At 32.2% G+C, this 17,463-nt stretch overlaps 2 protein-coding genes and 1 pseudogene across 2 annotated transcripts; 2 read left to right on the forward strand and 1 right to left on the reverse strand.

Annotated features, from left to right (window-relative positions):
* The first annotated feature begins 1,867 nt into the window (after positions 1–1,867).
* LOC120174647 (ankyrin repeat-containing protein BDA1-like) lies at positions 1,868–5,403 on the forward strand. The gene is made up of 2 exons (XM_039181431.1): positions 1,868–2,965; positions 5,263–5,403. Exons 1-2 carry the CDS (start codon positions 1,868–1,870, stop codon positions 5,401–5,403), a joined length of 1,239 nt encoding a protein of 412 aa, XP_039037362.1.
* A 256-nt stretch (positions 5,404–5,659) lies between these two features.
* LOC120174510 (cytochrome P450 77A4-like) lies at positions 5,660–7,236 on the forward strand. The gene has a single exon (XM_039181326.1). It carries the CDS (start codon positions 5,683–5,685, stop codon positions 7,198–7,200), a length of 1,518 nt encoding a protein of 505 aa, XP_039037257.1. The 5' UTR covers positions 5,660–5,682; the 3' UTR covers positions 7,201–7,236.
* Positions 7,237–14,551: 7,315 nt separating this feature from the next.
* LOC120174648 lies at positions 14,552–17,433 on the reverse strand (annotated as a pseudogene).
* Positions 17,434–17,463: the final 30 nt, after the last annotated feature.

The following is a 17,463-nucleotide window of genomic DNA, read 5'->3' on the forward strand; positions in this document are numbered from 1 at the left end:
TTTTCGACTTTCTCTAACCATGTAAGATATATATTTCATATTCTTTTCACATTATAATATTATTTAATATATCAAATACAATCTAAAATTATAAAATATATTCATAATATTATATTTTAAAGAAAGTATTTGAGGGTAAATATATTGAAGAGTGTATAAAAGAGTCAATGAATTTATGATAATAAAGAATTTGCAAACAATTGCAATCAAAAGATCAAATTGAGTAAAATGTAAAGTTAAGGGACTAAATAAAAAAGAGAGTCCATTTTTAGTAAAAAAATAAGAATTGAAGTTACAGAGGTATTCCATGACGATTATGAACATGTGGGTCAAATTTGGTGAAAAACGAACTTAAAATACATGATGAATTGAAGAAATAAGTAAATTATGAAAAATTGAAGCGCTAAATTTAAAAATAAAAAACTTATTATCAAAAAGAGAAATTGAAAGTTCATATGTATTCTACAATGGTTTAGGAATACGTGGTACAAATTTCATAAAAAAATGACCGAAAATGAAGGAATAATGAAATCATAGACTAAATCGTAAAATTGTCTAAATATTTAGTCAAATTTTTTGTTTTTCGAGTAACTCGAAATTCAAAAATTCAACTCGACTCGAACTTGAAAAGGGAATTGATAATTCGAGTTGACTCGAATAACTCAAAATTGAAAAAAAAATTAAATTTTCAAGTCAAGTCGAATTTTGTTCAACCCTAACTGTTATTGTGTGTATAGCGATCATGAATTTTTTCTAAAGGAGTGATTTTTTTTAAATTAAGAAAAGTAGCCGATCTTTTTATAAAAAATTTAAATAGCGAAATAACATTCCACTATTGTCACAATTAATCGCTACCCATTAAATTGTGGTCTTGATCTATCGTTATTGATGTGATTTCACTTAACAATGTTATTTTCCGTAATGCACCGGTATTTTTTGCAACAATGATTTTGGACGTCGCCACAACCACAATATAAAGATCATTATTCCTCTACCGATTACTATTTGAATCCCTGGTTCCACTACTCACAGAGGCGTAGCTATGTATTGGGTTGGGAGGCCACTGTCCCCTAATTTTTTATCAATAAAAAAGATATAGAGATAAATATCTATTTAGACCTTTAAATTTTGGTTTATTTTGATTTTGTCTCATTTTCTATTTTTAGTTATACATTTTCCCCCTTGAATGAGAATTTTGACTCCGTTCGTGACTACTCAGGACTTCTAAAATGAACAACACTCCTTTTAATCACCGAGGACACTAAATGAATTCAATATTTTTAATTTTAAAACTAGTATTTTTTTAGATTAAGTAGATTATAAATATAAATTATACACCATAGACGTGGACATAATTGAACAAAACCGAAAAGCAAGTACATAATTAAAGGACAGCTAAAAGTCGGCTGAAGTTGATTGTAAAATGGAAGCATCCTTGTTTGCCGACTTATCTTCAATAGAATGTAATGCTCTACAACTATAAGAGACATTGAAGTATAACTTTAATCTTGGAAATGCACTTCATGCACCTATGCACCTCAGATGCCTTTCAAGACTCCAACTTTGCCTGCATTGGAGGACTCAACTCTCAACATATAGGACAACATGAAATATTATTTTCTTATACGCAATTTGTTTAAACTTTTGTCTATGAACATATCAAAGGTATGGTTCAACATCAGTGGAGGAAAGCATTTCTCGACCTCGGAAAATACTTTACCTTTTAATTTATGTCTTTTCTTCCCTTGTTGGCTCTCAATTGACCGTCCAAACTCTAACAATTTCTGTCTTTTAATCTTCCTATTATGTGCTCTAATGAACCAGCCCTTTCAGTTATCTCCGACTATTGTACTTCCTTCTTCCTCAAATGGATGAGAGTTTGAGAATATCTGCTCGAACTGGAAATGTTAGTGAACTGTATAGACTAATTCAGAGAGATGGAAACATTTTGAGGCGCTTCGATGTGGTCGAGTTCACCGACACTCCACTACACATAGCTGCAGAAGCAGGGTGCATTGGGTTTGCAATGGAGATCATGAATTTAAAGCCATCGTTTGCTAGGAAGCTAAACCAACATGGTTTGAGCCCCATTCACATTGCTGTTAAAAATGGTCATAAAGAAATGGTGCTCCGGTTCTTGGAAATCGATAAAGATCTTGTTCGTGTGAGAGGAAAGAAGGGTGAGACTCCTTTGCATTACATCAGTAAAGTTGGTAACCGAGATGGACTGTTGGATACATTCCTCGAAGTTTGTCCTGATTGTATCCGAGATGTCACGACTCAGAATTATACCCCTTTGCACATCTCAGTGAAAAATAAGAGACTGGATGTTTTCCAAGTCCTAATCCGAATGCTTCAGAAGAAAGACTATTATCCAGAAGTGATGAACCGAAAGGATGAAGATGGCAACACTGCACTACACATAGCTGCAGGCAATAATCAACCCCAGGTGCTCAAACTTCTATTAGAATGCAAGGTTGATAAGCATGTGGCTAATCAGGATGGTTTGACAGCATTAGACCTGGCACGTAAACATAATAACAAAGAAAGCATTAATATTTTGCGTAGTTGCATTAGTCCAAGAGTTTCAAACTTTCACTATAAGTTGAAGAAACAAATCGTAGCCTACACGACAATGACATCGTCACTATTTTCCTACGACTACGATACATACAATATATCGGGTGATGACCGCAATGCCTTGCTAGTAATTTTAGGATTGCTTCTAACGGCAACCTACCAAGCCACTCTCAGCCCACCTATGGGTGTTTTACCGGATAAAAGCTCCTGGATATCCACCAATACGAACGGAGATCATGACGTAGGGGAAATGGGGATATCAGTCATGCATCAAGCTATATTTCTTTTGTTTTTCATTCCGACCTATATTGTCTTCCTGGTAGCATTTTTCCTAACATTAGCTCTCCTTAAACCTTTCCCCCTTGGTTTCAGGATTGCACTTCAGGTACTGCTTGCATTCCTTGCAATATGCTTCGTCCAATCCATATGTTTGATAGCTCCACCCCAGTTAACATTCAAAGTCATCATGATATTTTCAATATTGTTCTTTGCTTTGACAGTGTTCATGTTTACTGCATACCAAGTTTCGAAACTCAGTGTATCGATCGTAGGATGCTATTTATCACCTGCAGTCCTGTTTCTAGTTAGTTTACAAAACATCCATTTTATTTTCTTAGGGTTTATAATTCAAGGGTGCTGGTTTTTTGTTTTCATGCATGACGAATTCTGGGAAGGAACCATCTTAGTCATAGGATATTGTTTCTTCATGATAGTTGTTTTCACGGGGACTAATGTTCCACATCTGTTGTTGTATTCTAGTACAACCTTGGGATGCTGGTTAATCCTTAATCTATGTCAATTTTGTATAAAGCAGTGTTGTAAACGACGTGATATCTAAATGCTTTATGTTTACTCTTTGACATTCCTTTGTCTATTTCAAATATCGTTAACTCCTTTATACATATACTTTCGCAATGAAACACATGTATCACAAAGACTATATCCACCCATAATAAAAGTAGTCCGCAAAATATACATATACTTCCCTAATGAAACGAATTAAAAGTATAGTCTTTCAAATGCATGCAAAAATATACATATACTTAACATGTTTCACTAATTTACAGAGAAAATTATTATTCGTATTCAGAGTTATCACATGTCTCAACGGAGCAGAGCAGAACATGATTCATGTAACGTGTTCATTATATAATCTCAACAAAGTGTATCAGATCATATATCTCTGTACATATGGAGCAGAATCCGACGAAGGATTTAGAGTAACAATCAAGGTACTGCAGAAGATGTGACAAGACTTAGAGAAACAGGCATAGAATTGCAGAGGATACGAAAGAGGACTTAGAGAAGCAGACATACAATTGCAGAGGACACAAAAGAGGACTTAGAGAAGCAGTCAGGAACTACGGAGAATATGATGAAGGACTTAGAGAAGCACTTTGGATTCAACAAACATCGTTTGTTTATCAAGGTGATGTGTTTGAGTTCAATTAGCATGTGGGCGCATTTTGCTTAGGGAATGGTTTGAGACGAATTTAATGTTATTCATGCATAAAAATGATGTATTATGACCTAAACTAATTCCCATAAACTTTCAACATCATCTTAGGGCCTTAGATATATGTTTGGGGTGATTTTCCCGTAAGAAATATGACATTTATGGATTTCGATATTGACACTAGATGAACTGCTATTGATATTGTTCATACGATGACCAAAATTAGGGGTTTTTGCATTGTAGTATTCACACTATGTTCATAAGGTATAGATAATGTTCTTCAAGTATCAATACTGGGGGTAGTAGTATTGATACTAGTTTAACTTTAAAAATTTGAGGCTTAAATTGATATCGATACTTTTGGTAAGTATCGATACTTATGAGAGTATCGATACCCTGAGACAAGTATCAATATTCAGGATTAAGTATTGATACCATTAGAAAGAAAAAGTTTAGAGAATATGTTTCATTGAAAGAATCAAGTGAGGAGTAAGCTTAGAAGTGGAAACTTAATTAAATCTATGAATAAACATAAAAATATTTTAAGGTAAGATTTCATATGATTTACACCCTTGTTTGACATTTGGGAAACAATGAAAACACTTGAATTACTTATATACAAAGATCGTCCAGTTTGTGTTAGAAATATTTATATATATCTAAAGTAAGTATGGGGGCACTTAAATGCTAATTTAGATGTTGTTTTAACGCTGATGTGACCTAGACTCTTCCACATACTCTAGAGTAGACTAATCAGATATACATTCTTGATGCATGTATAACACATGTCTCACCCAAGAGTACTTGATAATGTTGGCCAATTCGATGTATGTTTCTGATAATGTAATATTATCTAATAGTCGCACGTTAGTATTAACGTTAATTTTTTAACAACGGATTACTAATATGAAATCAAAATTAAACAATATATATTAGGTTAGAAAAATAACTAGGTGACTAAAACATAACAAAAGTGATAGTTGAACAGCTCAATATAGAATTTATCCTTAAAATTATTTATTTATTTTTAACAAATCTTAAATCTAATCCAAATTCCATCTGGAGGAGAATGAGAGGGAGAAACTCTGAAGAAGAAATGAGAACATTTTTAATTAATTTAAAAGTTATTACCTAAAAAAAATATGAGATTCCACAAGTAAGAACGCCACTCAACCAAATTTGCTTGCTCACTTAAATTTATTTTAACATCCTAGAGTTGACCACAGGAAAATCTCTACTATGAAACTCAGCTTTACAGAGCTCAATCAATGCTGAACCATAGGAAAGCTGAGACTGACAGTTTCAGAGGGAAACCCCGTGGGCTCACAGTTGAAGCGATGAAGAGTTCAAGGACTGGAAATAAATGAATAGTCAAATAGACCTACACGTTGAAGAACTGTAAATTTCCTAAGTTTATGAACTGAAAGGAGAGTAGTCGAATGCAATAAATTCGTTTTCTCAAATTTCTTTCTTTTGCATGTATTTTGCTTTTAGGTGGTTTCTTTGCAGCAGCCCATGGTTTTTTGTCGGCATTAATGGAACCTTCTCTGTGCAGGTTTTAATGGAAACCCACCTGCAATTTCATGCGCCTCTCCTTTTTATAGTCATCTCTTAGCTAAGCTTTTCCCTTACAGTTCTTCCCAAAAATGGCTGCTTCGCTCTTCCATATCCTTGCATTCATCATTTCATGCTTGATTTTGTTCCTTTCTTGCAGATCAAGGGCCAAACGCCGCCTTAACCTCCCTCCTGGTCCCCCTGGTTGGCCTATTGTCGGCAATCTTTTTCAAGCTTCTGGCTCTGGGAAACCCTTCTTTGAATACGTCGACGATCTTCGTCGTCAATATGGACCCATTTTCACTCTTAGAATGGGGACTCGAACCCTGATTGTACTCAGCGACGCCAAGCTCTGCCACGAAGCGTTTATCGAAAAGAGTGCACTCTTCGCCAGCCGGCCACGGGAAAACCCCACTCGAAACATCTTTAGCTGCAACAAGTTCACTGTCAACGCCGCCGTTTACGGCCCCGTGTGGCGGTCCCTGAGGCGGAACATGGTTCAAAATATGCTGAGCTCCAGTAAACTCAAAGAGTTTCGTACTGTTAGGGAACATGCAATGGATAAACTCATCGACCGTCTCAAAGCCGAAGCTGATGCTAACGACGGCGTCATCTCGGTGCTGAAAAACGCTCGTTTCGCGGTTTTTTGCATACTCTTAGCCATGTGTTTCGGCGTCGAAATGGATGAAGAAACTGTTGAGAAAATGGATGAAGTAATGAAAGCTGTTTTGATTACAGTTACTCCAAGAATCGATGATTATCTTCCCATTTTAAGCCCGTTTTTCTACAAACAACGCAAGCGAGCGCTCCAAGTTCGTAAAGAGCAAATAGATTACGTTGTCCCGTTCATCGAGAACCGCCGTGAAGCTCTTTTAAACCCAGGTTCGGATCGATCGGCCATGTCGTTTTCGTACCTCGACACCCTTTTCGATCTCAAAGTTGAAGGAAGAAAATCAGCACCCTCCAATTCAGAGCTTGTCACGCTTTGCTCCGAGTTTCTTAATGGCGGAACCGATACCACTGCAACCGCGATCGAATGGGGAATCGCACAGCTGATCGAAAACCCAGATATCCAATCCAAACTGTTCGACGAAATTCAATCCAAGGTCGGGGATCAAAAAGTAGACGAAGCCGATATCGAAAGACTCACCTACTTACAAGCGGTAGTCAAAGAACTGTTACGGAAACACCCACCGACGTACTTTTCACTCACTCACGCAGCTGTTGAAGAAGCGGCAACGTTAGGGGGATACGACATACCAACGGATGCGAACCTCGAGATATTCTTGCCGGGGATTAGCGACGACCCGATGATGTGGAGCGACCCGGAAATTTTCGACCCGGATAGATTCTATTTAGGGAAAGAGGAGGCTGATATAACGGGGGGGAGAGGGGTGAAAATGATGCCGTTCGGTGTGGGGAGAAGGATTTGCCCTGGTTTGGGGATGGCGACGGTGCATGTTCACTTGATGCTGGCCAAAATGGTTCAAGAATTTGAATGGAGTGCTTATCCGGTTAACGGGAAGATGGATTTTAGTGGGAAATTGGAGTTTACCGTAGTCTTGAAGAACACCTTGAAAGCATCGATCAAACCAAGGGTTTCAGGGTGAGATGTATACATGTATATGTATATGTATATGTATATGTATGTGGTTTGCTTGGTAATGGTATTCATGTTTCTCTTTGTAGTTTAGTAGCTGTTTTTAATTCTTCCTGGGCTTTTGTCTTTTAACAAAAACAGTCTATTAAAATGCTAAGTTTTTTTTTACATTAATTTAAGTTGGTTATAAAAATAAAATATGTTAGAAGACAATAAATATCCAATCACTCCATAACCATAGCGTTTGTATCTAAAATTTCTAAAATTAATGATAATCTTTTTAGTCACTTAAATTATTTGAAATACTAAGTTATTTAAGAGTAAATGTCCATTCTTGAGAAACCACTTCATTTGGAAGAGAAACTATTTTACTATTGTATTCGGCACTTATTAAGTTAGAGTGATTTGTTTTGATCCATAACGAATGAATTTAACTAATTTAAAATTAATTTTTATTATGATTAATATATAAAGTTAGTCAGTTGAATTATATTATTTATAATAATAAATCATAGTCAGAAGATTTTTTTTTTTAGAGAATCTGAGTTTGAGTAGTTACGTCTGTAGAGTGTATATATATATTGTTAATAAGTTAGAAAATTCTAAATATATTGTTAATAAGTTAGAAAATTCTAAATATATAATACCATATGATCACTCAAATTATTATAAAAGATTCGGTAAACATCCAAATTCAGATATTGAGTATCTGATCATGGATTTGGATTGTAAATAACAAAAGTTAAAATACGTATATTATCCTAAATTATATATATGAATCTTATTTAATGTAAACTATGTTGATGATTATTAAATTTTTAAGATGCTTTCACTTAAGATATTGAATTCTTAAAATTTGTATTATATTTATTAAATTTTTAATTAAATTTTATTATGACTATTATTGTTAATTGTTTTTAAGAAAAGTTGATGGTTATATTAAAGTCTCATTTCCCAAAAATAAATTAGGGTTCTAAATTGAAAGTCATTGTAAAGGTCGAGTTCTGTTGAATAAACCAATTGTTGGTCGATCTCAATAACGAGAAGTTATCATATGGTCAAAAGATTATCGTAATTTAATTTCAAGCTAATATAATAGTTGACAATGATAGATAGAAATGGTTTAGCTTAGTTTTAATTGATATTTGAGGAGATTATAATATTTTTAGATGAGTTTAAATCAAAGAAAAGAAAAAGACGAGCAAAGTTAAATTTTCCATTAGAGAAATCACTGAAAATGAAGAAAGAAAGAAAGAAAGAAAGAGTGGTTGTCAAAAAATTTAAAATTTTTAATGTGTCAAGTTACCTGTCGTTAATGGTTTAACAATCACAATGACCTAAACGAAAGTTTTTCTTAACAATAATAACTCTAATAAAAAAACAATTTCAATAACTAAAGTGAAAGCATCCTAAGTTCAATAACAATTAATGTAGTTTACCATATTATTAAGATGTAATACTTGATTTTTGTACGGTCTAGACATTTTTAAGGCATAATATCCTCTTGAAACTGAACCATCTTTCAATTAGCATTCCAATGCATTTTAAAACTCATCAATCGGACATCGGGAATTCAAGATATGTTTATTTTAGCGAAGACAACGTGTGCAGAAAATTAGATATATGCCCAATACGGGAATTTTAATTTATTACGAAATTTTAATTATTTTATTGAATATTTGTAATTAAATTCAATTTTATACTTTTCATAGTTTATTTAGGGTAATTTAGGATCTTTATATTGTTTTAGAATTACTTTTATTTTAATTAGTATATCAAACATTAATGAAAATATGTTAGGTTTTTTTGCTTTTTGGGAGCCTATAAATAGGTCTTCTTATTTTTATAATTAAAGAGAGGAAAAAGAGAAGAAAGAAGAGAGAAAATAATCACTTATTATAGTTAGAAGAACAAGAGCAATAAAAGGGAGTTTTTTTTAACTTAATTTATTTTTATTCTTTTTATTATTTCGATCGACTTCGTCCTTTTCTCCTTAAAAAATTTTTATCGGATGAGAGAAAGCCGATGAACAAAGAAGATTTTCCTAAATCTAACATTCCTTGAGGTTTCTTAGTGAAAGCCTATGATTTTCTTTTTTTATATTTTTTATTACTTTTGTGTTTATTGCTTTGACATTGATTTTATTTGAAAAAACTCATCGAATGATAGAACCAATGAATAAGGAAAAGACTTTCAATTAGATCTTCATAGATCAAACATTCCTTGAGGCTTCTCAATAAAAATCAGTGGTGGATCTTGAATAAAAAGATTATTATTTATTTATTTTGATTCAATTTTATAATTTTTTGAGTTTTATATTTGATTAAATGATCCAATTACCTAATTTGAATCCCTATGGAATCCACATATTTTATGTGGGTAAGACATAATTATAAGTGTCATTCTTATTTTTTTTTTAAATTTACTTTATTTTTCATCTTATACTTTCATTCTTAATTTATTAGTTTTTTAATTTTATATTTAATTTTTCTTTTTGATTCTCATAAAATTTTCTTTAATAATATTAAATTTTTAGGACATGTTATTTTCTCATTAAATTTAATTCAATATTTTCATTTAATTTGATTTTTTTATCATATAATTTTCTTAGATTTTCTTTCCTTTTTTACTTTTAGGGTGTGTTGTTTGCAGTAAAACCAATTATGGAATTAGTTTTCTCCGAAATCCCGTGTTTGTTTCATGTAATTCGTTTTCCGGAAAATGTTTTCCCGTGTTTGTTTCACGTAATTCGTTTTCCGAAAAATGGTTTCCCGTGTTTGTTTCACGTAATTCGTTTTCCGGAACGTAATTCATTTTCCTAGTAACATAATTTCCTTTGTATTTTCTGTAAAATGACTTACGGATTCATTTTCCGTAAGTCATTTTCCGAACTTTTCACTTCAAAGCAAAAATACTCAAAATAATTTTATTTTATGAATTTAATATTAATAAAATATTTTAATATCATTTTCATCAAAATATTAATTATTAAAATATATTTATTAATATTTATAATAATATAATATTATATTTTTAGTTTAATAATATAATCAATTATATTATAATAATATAAGATATTATATTTTTTATTTTAATAATATATAATAAATTTTTTATATATTTAATAATGGATAATATTATTTATATATTTAAATAATATTTTAGTAAAGATATGTAAAATATACTAATTAATATTTTTAAAATATAATATAACACTATTACTTTAATAAATAATTAATATAATTTATAATCTTTTATTTCACTAAAATATACCAATATTAATATTTTTATTAATAAAATTATAAAAAATATTTAATAATAAATAAATTATTTTAATATTTTAAAATAATAATATTAAATTTTATGAGAAATAATATTATTTATTATATTTAATATTTGTAATAAATAATTTTTAAAAAACTCTTCAACTAGTGAAAAAAATGTTTAAATAACATCTTCCAAACATAATAAAACGTTTTCCAGATGTTTTCCAGAAATGTAATTCATTTTCCAGAATTCAAATTCCAGTAATTCATTTTCCAGTAATTCATTTTCCGGAAAACCAATTACAGGCAAACAAACAGACCCTTAATTCACTTGATGCAGTTACTTAACCTCTTTTTTTGACTATTTTTTTATTTTTAAATTTTTTATATTCTTTCTTTTTATTTAATATAAAAAAATTATTTTAAATTTATTTTATTTTATTCATTTACTTTTCAAGGTATTGTATTTATTTATTGTTTATATTTATTGTATGTGCCTTTTAAGTTTTATACATTAATACTAATTTCATTTTTCTATGTATGTTTCTTTTATATTGGTATTCATTACCCTTTTATTTTTTGTTTGCAGATTAAACCCAATTTTTTTTCTTATTTTTTAAACCCTGATTTATTATGTTTCATGGTACCAAATCTCAAAGGTAAATAATTTGGATCTTTTGGTTAAATTTTGGCTCTAAATTCAATTTTTATTATTAAAACAACTTGTAACCGTGTTGATACCGAAAGGGCAATGTGGGGGTGCTCATCATTCCCCACATGTAATCGACTCCCGAACCATTCCTAGTTAATATTTGGTAAGATGTAGATCCAGTTAAAGGTAAAATTTAGGGATCTGACCTTATCTAATCCAAAAAGATTGTTGACGACTCTAAAAATATAAAATTCACTTTAAATCAAAATGTGATCTCGAGACCACCTGCATGACCGTTGTAACGTAAAATTATCGATCTTTAAAATCATAAATGATAATAAAATGAAAATTCACCTATATTTAAATTATCGCCGATAGCTTCTAAACATGCGCTGAAAATCATATCTTAGTTAAAAAAAATATTATTTTTTATATAAAATTTAAAATTAAGTAGCAATGTCTATAAGATTATATATATTATCAATAATTTAAAAAAATTAAACAATTATTACTTTATAATAATTTCAGACAATCCAAAAGAATACAATGTTAATACTGTGAACCCGAACACAATCCAATCCCCCATAAACGTACCTTTACATGTGATGATAGCTGTAATACAATGAACCGATGAAAAAGAAGATATGTAGATGGAATATGATTGGAGTCTCATCAACCAATTCAACTAAAGTGTTTCACAAGATTTAGATGTTTAAAGTTTGTGAGTAAATCAATGAACCACTGAAATAGTTCCCTAACCATTTCCAATATTAGTTTCCCATTAATACAACCCTAAAATTTGTGTTCAATACAAAAAAAAAAACAATGGCTAAACTACACAAATGATCATTTCATTATAGGGTGTTATTTTATTGAGTCCATCAATTATTAAAAGTTACAAAATGATCATTCGAATATAGGTCATCACTTTGTTGAGTCCCCCAACTATTAAATGTTACAAAATTGTCACTAACTGTTCATATGTTCCAAACTTGACAATAATCTGAGTTGGACGTTAACCTGCTGACTGAGATATGTTAAAATCTGATCTCATAATCTCAAATGACTATCATATCTCGGTAGACATGTTAATGTCTGTCTTAGATGACCGTCAATTTTTTACCCAAAAAGGACGAGTTTGGAATATATGAATAGTCGTGTGACCATTTTGTAACTTTTAATAATCGAGTGACTCAACAAAGCAACGTCATATAATCAGAGGACTATTTTTAAAATTTTAATAGTCGGATGACTCAAAAAAGTAACGCGCTATAGTCGGGAGACCATTTGTGTACTTCACCCAATAAAAGAATATAGGAAATAAATATTAATCTGATGATAGAATCCATGTTCTTTCTTCAACCTTTTTTAGGCCATTCAATTAATTTTAACCAAATCAAAATCCGATAATTTACACTTAATACCTAATTAGATCATTTCTTAAGTGACAAATTGCTATTCGTGGCATTGATTATTAATTACATTATTCTCCATTTTTTTCTTTATCTATTTACACTTGCATGAAATGAAATTAAATAGATCTTGAGTTGGACTCGATACTGAACTCTTTATTGTTCATAACAAATTGAATCTCTATAAGTTTAAATGTTTGATAAATTATTTTTGAGTTTAGATGTTTAGTAAATCTATTTTTAAAAGTTAAATAATGTAATCCCTTTTAATATTTAATATTAATTCCGTCCCTTCTATAATTAAAAAATGATTATAACCCTTTTCATTGGAATAATATTAAGGAGGGGGTGCTACATTTGGATAACAGAGTGGAACAAATTAAATTGAAATCTGATTTTACCTTTAATCAACAAAACAAGCACACAATTAATAAGGGCTATATTGTAGAACGCATCAACCATATGGGCATACAAGTATTTCCTACCATTTACCATTTTAGCACATTTTGAGAATAAAATATTGATGCTTCTCTTAGGATATTAATAAGTATTGATATCGATGAGATTCGATGTTCTGAAAAATCCAAATAAAATAAAAATATATTGATACTTAAAGTATGGTATCAGTACTTAATGGTATGCAGGAAGCTGAAATGGGACGACATACAACTGTCACAGAAAAATAACAAAATAGAACATACAAAAGAAGCAGGATGCAGTAATGCACTAACTATTCAACACCGGTACGACTAAGAAAAATAAATTTCCCAAAATCCATAACACCATCACCATCAATAGGGTGGATTTATCATTTGAAACGATGCACCAGACAGCTATTGCAGTCTCAAAAAGTGATGGACCGGTTGTGCTCTAAAAATTCTAAACTCTTATATATTTGAGATTTTTTTTATATATTTTGGGTTGAAAATCTGTTTTTCGCTTCTCCCACTCCCCTTGAATTTTATAAGTTTGACATCCTTAACATAAAATCATACGTTCATCATTGGTCTCAAACAATCCAGTGTTCCATAGGAAGACCAGGCATTTCAACATCAAGCTCTATTTCTTGAGAGAAGTACAACACGATGGAGAACTCACTTTGGTTCATTGCAGAACTGAAGATCAGCTAGCAAGCCTGTTTGCGAAACCTCTCCCAGCCAGCAAGATTGAGCATCTACGCCAAAGAATTGGTGTCTGCAATCCTTGAAGCAAAGCAAGGAGTGTTGAATATTTGCTTTAAGTTTTTGCACATTTTTTTTTGTTATTTTGCATCAGATATTTAATAATATTCGTAGTTGATATTTTGAGCTGATGATCGAATAAGATATCTCAGTTTCCTGGTGCATACTTCTCTCTGCAAAATTTGTCAGTTTCTGTAACTCATCATATGTTCTTTCCATAAACCTTCAAATAACAACATCATCACAAAAAGCCTCTATGCCTAACAATTTCTCAGTTGCTCATGCCTCCTCTGCTTCCTTGCACAAGATATTATTCCGTTTCTGAATATCACCATCTTGGTTTATCTTTTTTGCAAATTCAATGTTGCCTATGGCTGCTGCAACATGTAATGGGGTGTTGACGAAAGGCACCTTGTCGACGTCTTTCAAAGTCCCTGCATGTTGCTTAATCAATACATATAATGCACATCCCTATCATTTGTTTGATCTGTGATTTCCATAGAGGATAATTTGAAGGGATATGTAGCAGTGGATATAACTGGTGAAAGGAAAGGAAAATGGTTCATCTCATATACGAAGAATGTTTTCTCATTCCAAATTACAACTATAATTTAACAAAAGAAAAGGAAAATCGTGAATAGGTATTGATCATCTTCAATTTTTCTGGCTTTGGATGAATAATTACTTATTTGAATAAGTGCTTACTTGTAACAAGACAGATGCTAAACTTGGATGAGTAGTTGATTGCGATTCTATAATTTCGGATTAATATTTTAACAAATCGATAGTTGACTTCAGGAATATAATTGCTACAACATACAAGGCTATTTTCATGAAACGGACTAATTTGGCTCCCTATGCACATCCCAAAGCATGCTCTCATAACTTGGATAGCAATCCTAAATGAACTGTCAACAAAAGATAGGCATATATGTATATAGCTTCTAGTAATTTTGATGTACCAAATTCCGGTAGTCCTGCAAAATTATTGTCGATGCTGAAAAGGGGCATTTGCTTCAACTTTCTTTTCTTTCTGGTCAGACTGTCGTTCTTGGTCGACCTTTGCTGAAGTTGTGTGGTTTAGTCTTGACAACATCAATAACTATCATCCACCCATTTATGATCTACAATAGCAAACAAGAAAGCATTAAACCTTCCTCTAGATTTCTATTTACAGGTCATATGACAAATATGATGGTGTATAAAGTACGCGAATACGGCTGCTCTCAATCATATACCTTGCCATTCATCTCCTTAAGTGCCGCACTTGCAGCCTCCTCTGTGGTGTATTCCACAAAAGCATATCATTTTGATCTTTTAGATATCTTGTCCATTATGATTTTAACTGTTGAGAATAGAAATTATTAGCAAGTAAATCTACATTTTGTTTGCATAAAACTTTATCCATGAAAAATGCAAAGCTGCCTTCAACAAGCTCACCGAATCATTTGAAATGTGAACGTAATGTCTTCTCAGATGTGTAAAATGATAGGCCTGTTCGATAAGTACAGCAGATCACAAAGGTCGTAAATTAGCAAATAAGAAAAGGTACAAAAACAAATCCACAGTGCCTCAAAGTTTTGGACCCCATGCAAGAATATGAAAAGACTAGGGTAGGCAATGTTGAAACAAAACTTCTCCTTTTTACATGATCCAAAACAGCATATCAACGAGTAAAGAAGATACCATGAAAGGAAACAAAGACTATGTTAGTATAAGTGAAAGATAATAAAATTAGATTTGCAGCAGTAATTACCTGTTATGAAAAGTTTCTTAGTTCTTATGGAGGTTGTTTCACTAGCTTCTGAAACCTCTGGCAGATTCGTAGAATTTTGTGAACTACTACCTGGAAATTGTGTGAATTCACTGAATTGTTACTCCGTATTGCAAGGAAAGAAGGATAAAAAGAAACAAATACTTTGGTAATCATATATATCGATCAAATAAGAATAAAACGTTGAATGTTAATAATTAGGGGGAAATAATCCAAAGCTAACAAAAGGTAAGAGGGAAAAGAAATACAAAACAAAATTTTAAATTGTGAGAATAAGAATTGATTATCTTACTTGTAGGGAAAACATCATATGATATTATATATCATCATCTGACATATGAAGTTAAGCATTTCCTTTAAACTAAAAGATCATTTCCTGCTTGCGACCTCTTAATTCATATACCCTTTCCAAAATCTTGACAAGCCGACAGGTCAAAGACCGAAACTAATAGGAAATAGATTCTAAATGAGAGAAAATTATGTAAGACAAGAGAGAAACCTCCATAGTCTTTGTTCTCCGACTCGAAATTCCTATCTAGCTCAACAGATAAAACTCCAGGCACGCCTGTGATAAAAGGATTCAGTCCAAAGCTACAAATACAATTTACCCTTACAAATACATATTCAAAAAGAATATACAGACCATCTAGTTCGTTCGCGCATTCTTCATCAAGTTCACTACAGACACCAAACTGGGATTGCCAAGATACATGGTATATGCACATTTGTGCATCCATCTCACTGCAACAATCATTTCACTCCAGAATGAACAAACTTATGATGGAAAACCAAATTTCTTTCGTGCATAGTGAACAAAATACTTACTTTCCCAACACTTTGGTGAGTATTTGAGTATAATAATCAACCATTTGTGCTTTTGTGACAACCCCAATTCCAGGCTTATCCATTCGAACAAGCCAGTGTTTGGTGTTCCCAGCAGGAAACAACTGTGAATTTCCAGTGTTTGAAGCAGTGTAATCTTTTTGCTTAAAATTGTAATCTGGGTCTGGCTTAACCGATAAAACCTCAGGTAAACCTACAAATGAAGAGATGCAAAATCCAAAATAAGCAGAGATAAAGAAAAACAAGCTGAGGTTCTGCCAAGAAAAACTGAATTTCAGTCCTTGAAAAATTAATGTGAAAAGTTCAGTGATTAAATTGAAAAAATTATAATAAGTGAAACAAGAGAAAGAGTAAAGTTCAGTGAGTAAATTTGTAATTTACGCTTTGTATAATAAGCCAAATTAAAACGAGTGGATATTTGTTTTCTCCTACAAGAGCTGAGTGAGAACAGCAAACGTAGCCAGCACAGCAAAAGCAGAGTATGTTCAGAAGAAGTTGATAAGCTCGAAGCATAAGCATTCAGGCCAAGGCGAGGAAGCAAGCAGAGCTATACCCATGGAAGCTCTTTGTCCCTCACTGCACTCCCCACCATTTCTCTTGGCCTTAACAAATCTCACGAAACATTGCGCCAAATCGCTAAAACCAGCTCAGATGTGTATATACGATGCTTGTGATACCACTTTAGGTTTTGCTGCAATATTGACGAACAAGCCTCCCGTGAACTTGCTCGTCAGTGTTTCCTTTTGATAGAATCACTCTTTGATTTCATGGTTAAGCTAATCAAGATTCTCATGATCAAAGATTCAAAGGAGATTGAATCACTCTTTGATGGTATTGATTTCTCCGAGCTACTAACCAGAGCTCGCTTCGAGGAGTTGAACAATCATTTGTTTCGGAAGATCATGGGACCAGTGAAGAAGACTACGGAAGATGCCGATTTAGAGAAGAACCAAACTGATGAGATCGTTCTTGTTGGTGGAATTCCAAAGGTTTAACAACTCCTTACGGACTACTTTGATGGAATCATCAAGCTCTGAACAGTTTCCTTCATTTCCACCGCCTACGTGTAGATCACACCAAGCATCTCTTGTTGCTGTAGTGTTTACACCATTCATAATCAAATACTACTTAATTTTGATTTAAAA

The sequence above is a fragment of the Hibiscus syriacus genome, unplaced genomic scaffold, assembly GCF_006381635.1.
Source record: "Hibiscus syriacus cultivar Baekdansim isolate YM2019G1 unplaced genomic scaffold, ASM638163v2 tig00112114_pilon, whole genome shotgun sequence".
In the NCBI taxonomy this organism is placed as follows: Eukaryota; Viridiplantae; Streptophyta; class Magnoliopsida; order Malvales; family Malvaceae; genus Hibiscus; species Hibiscus syriacus.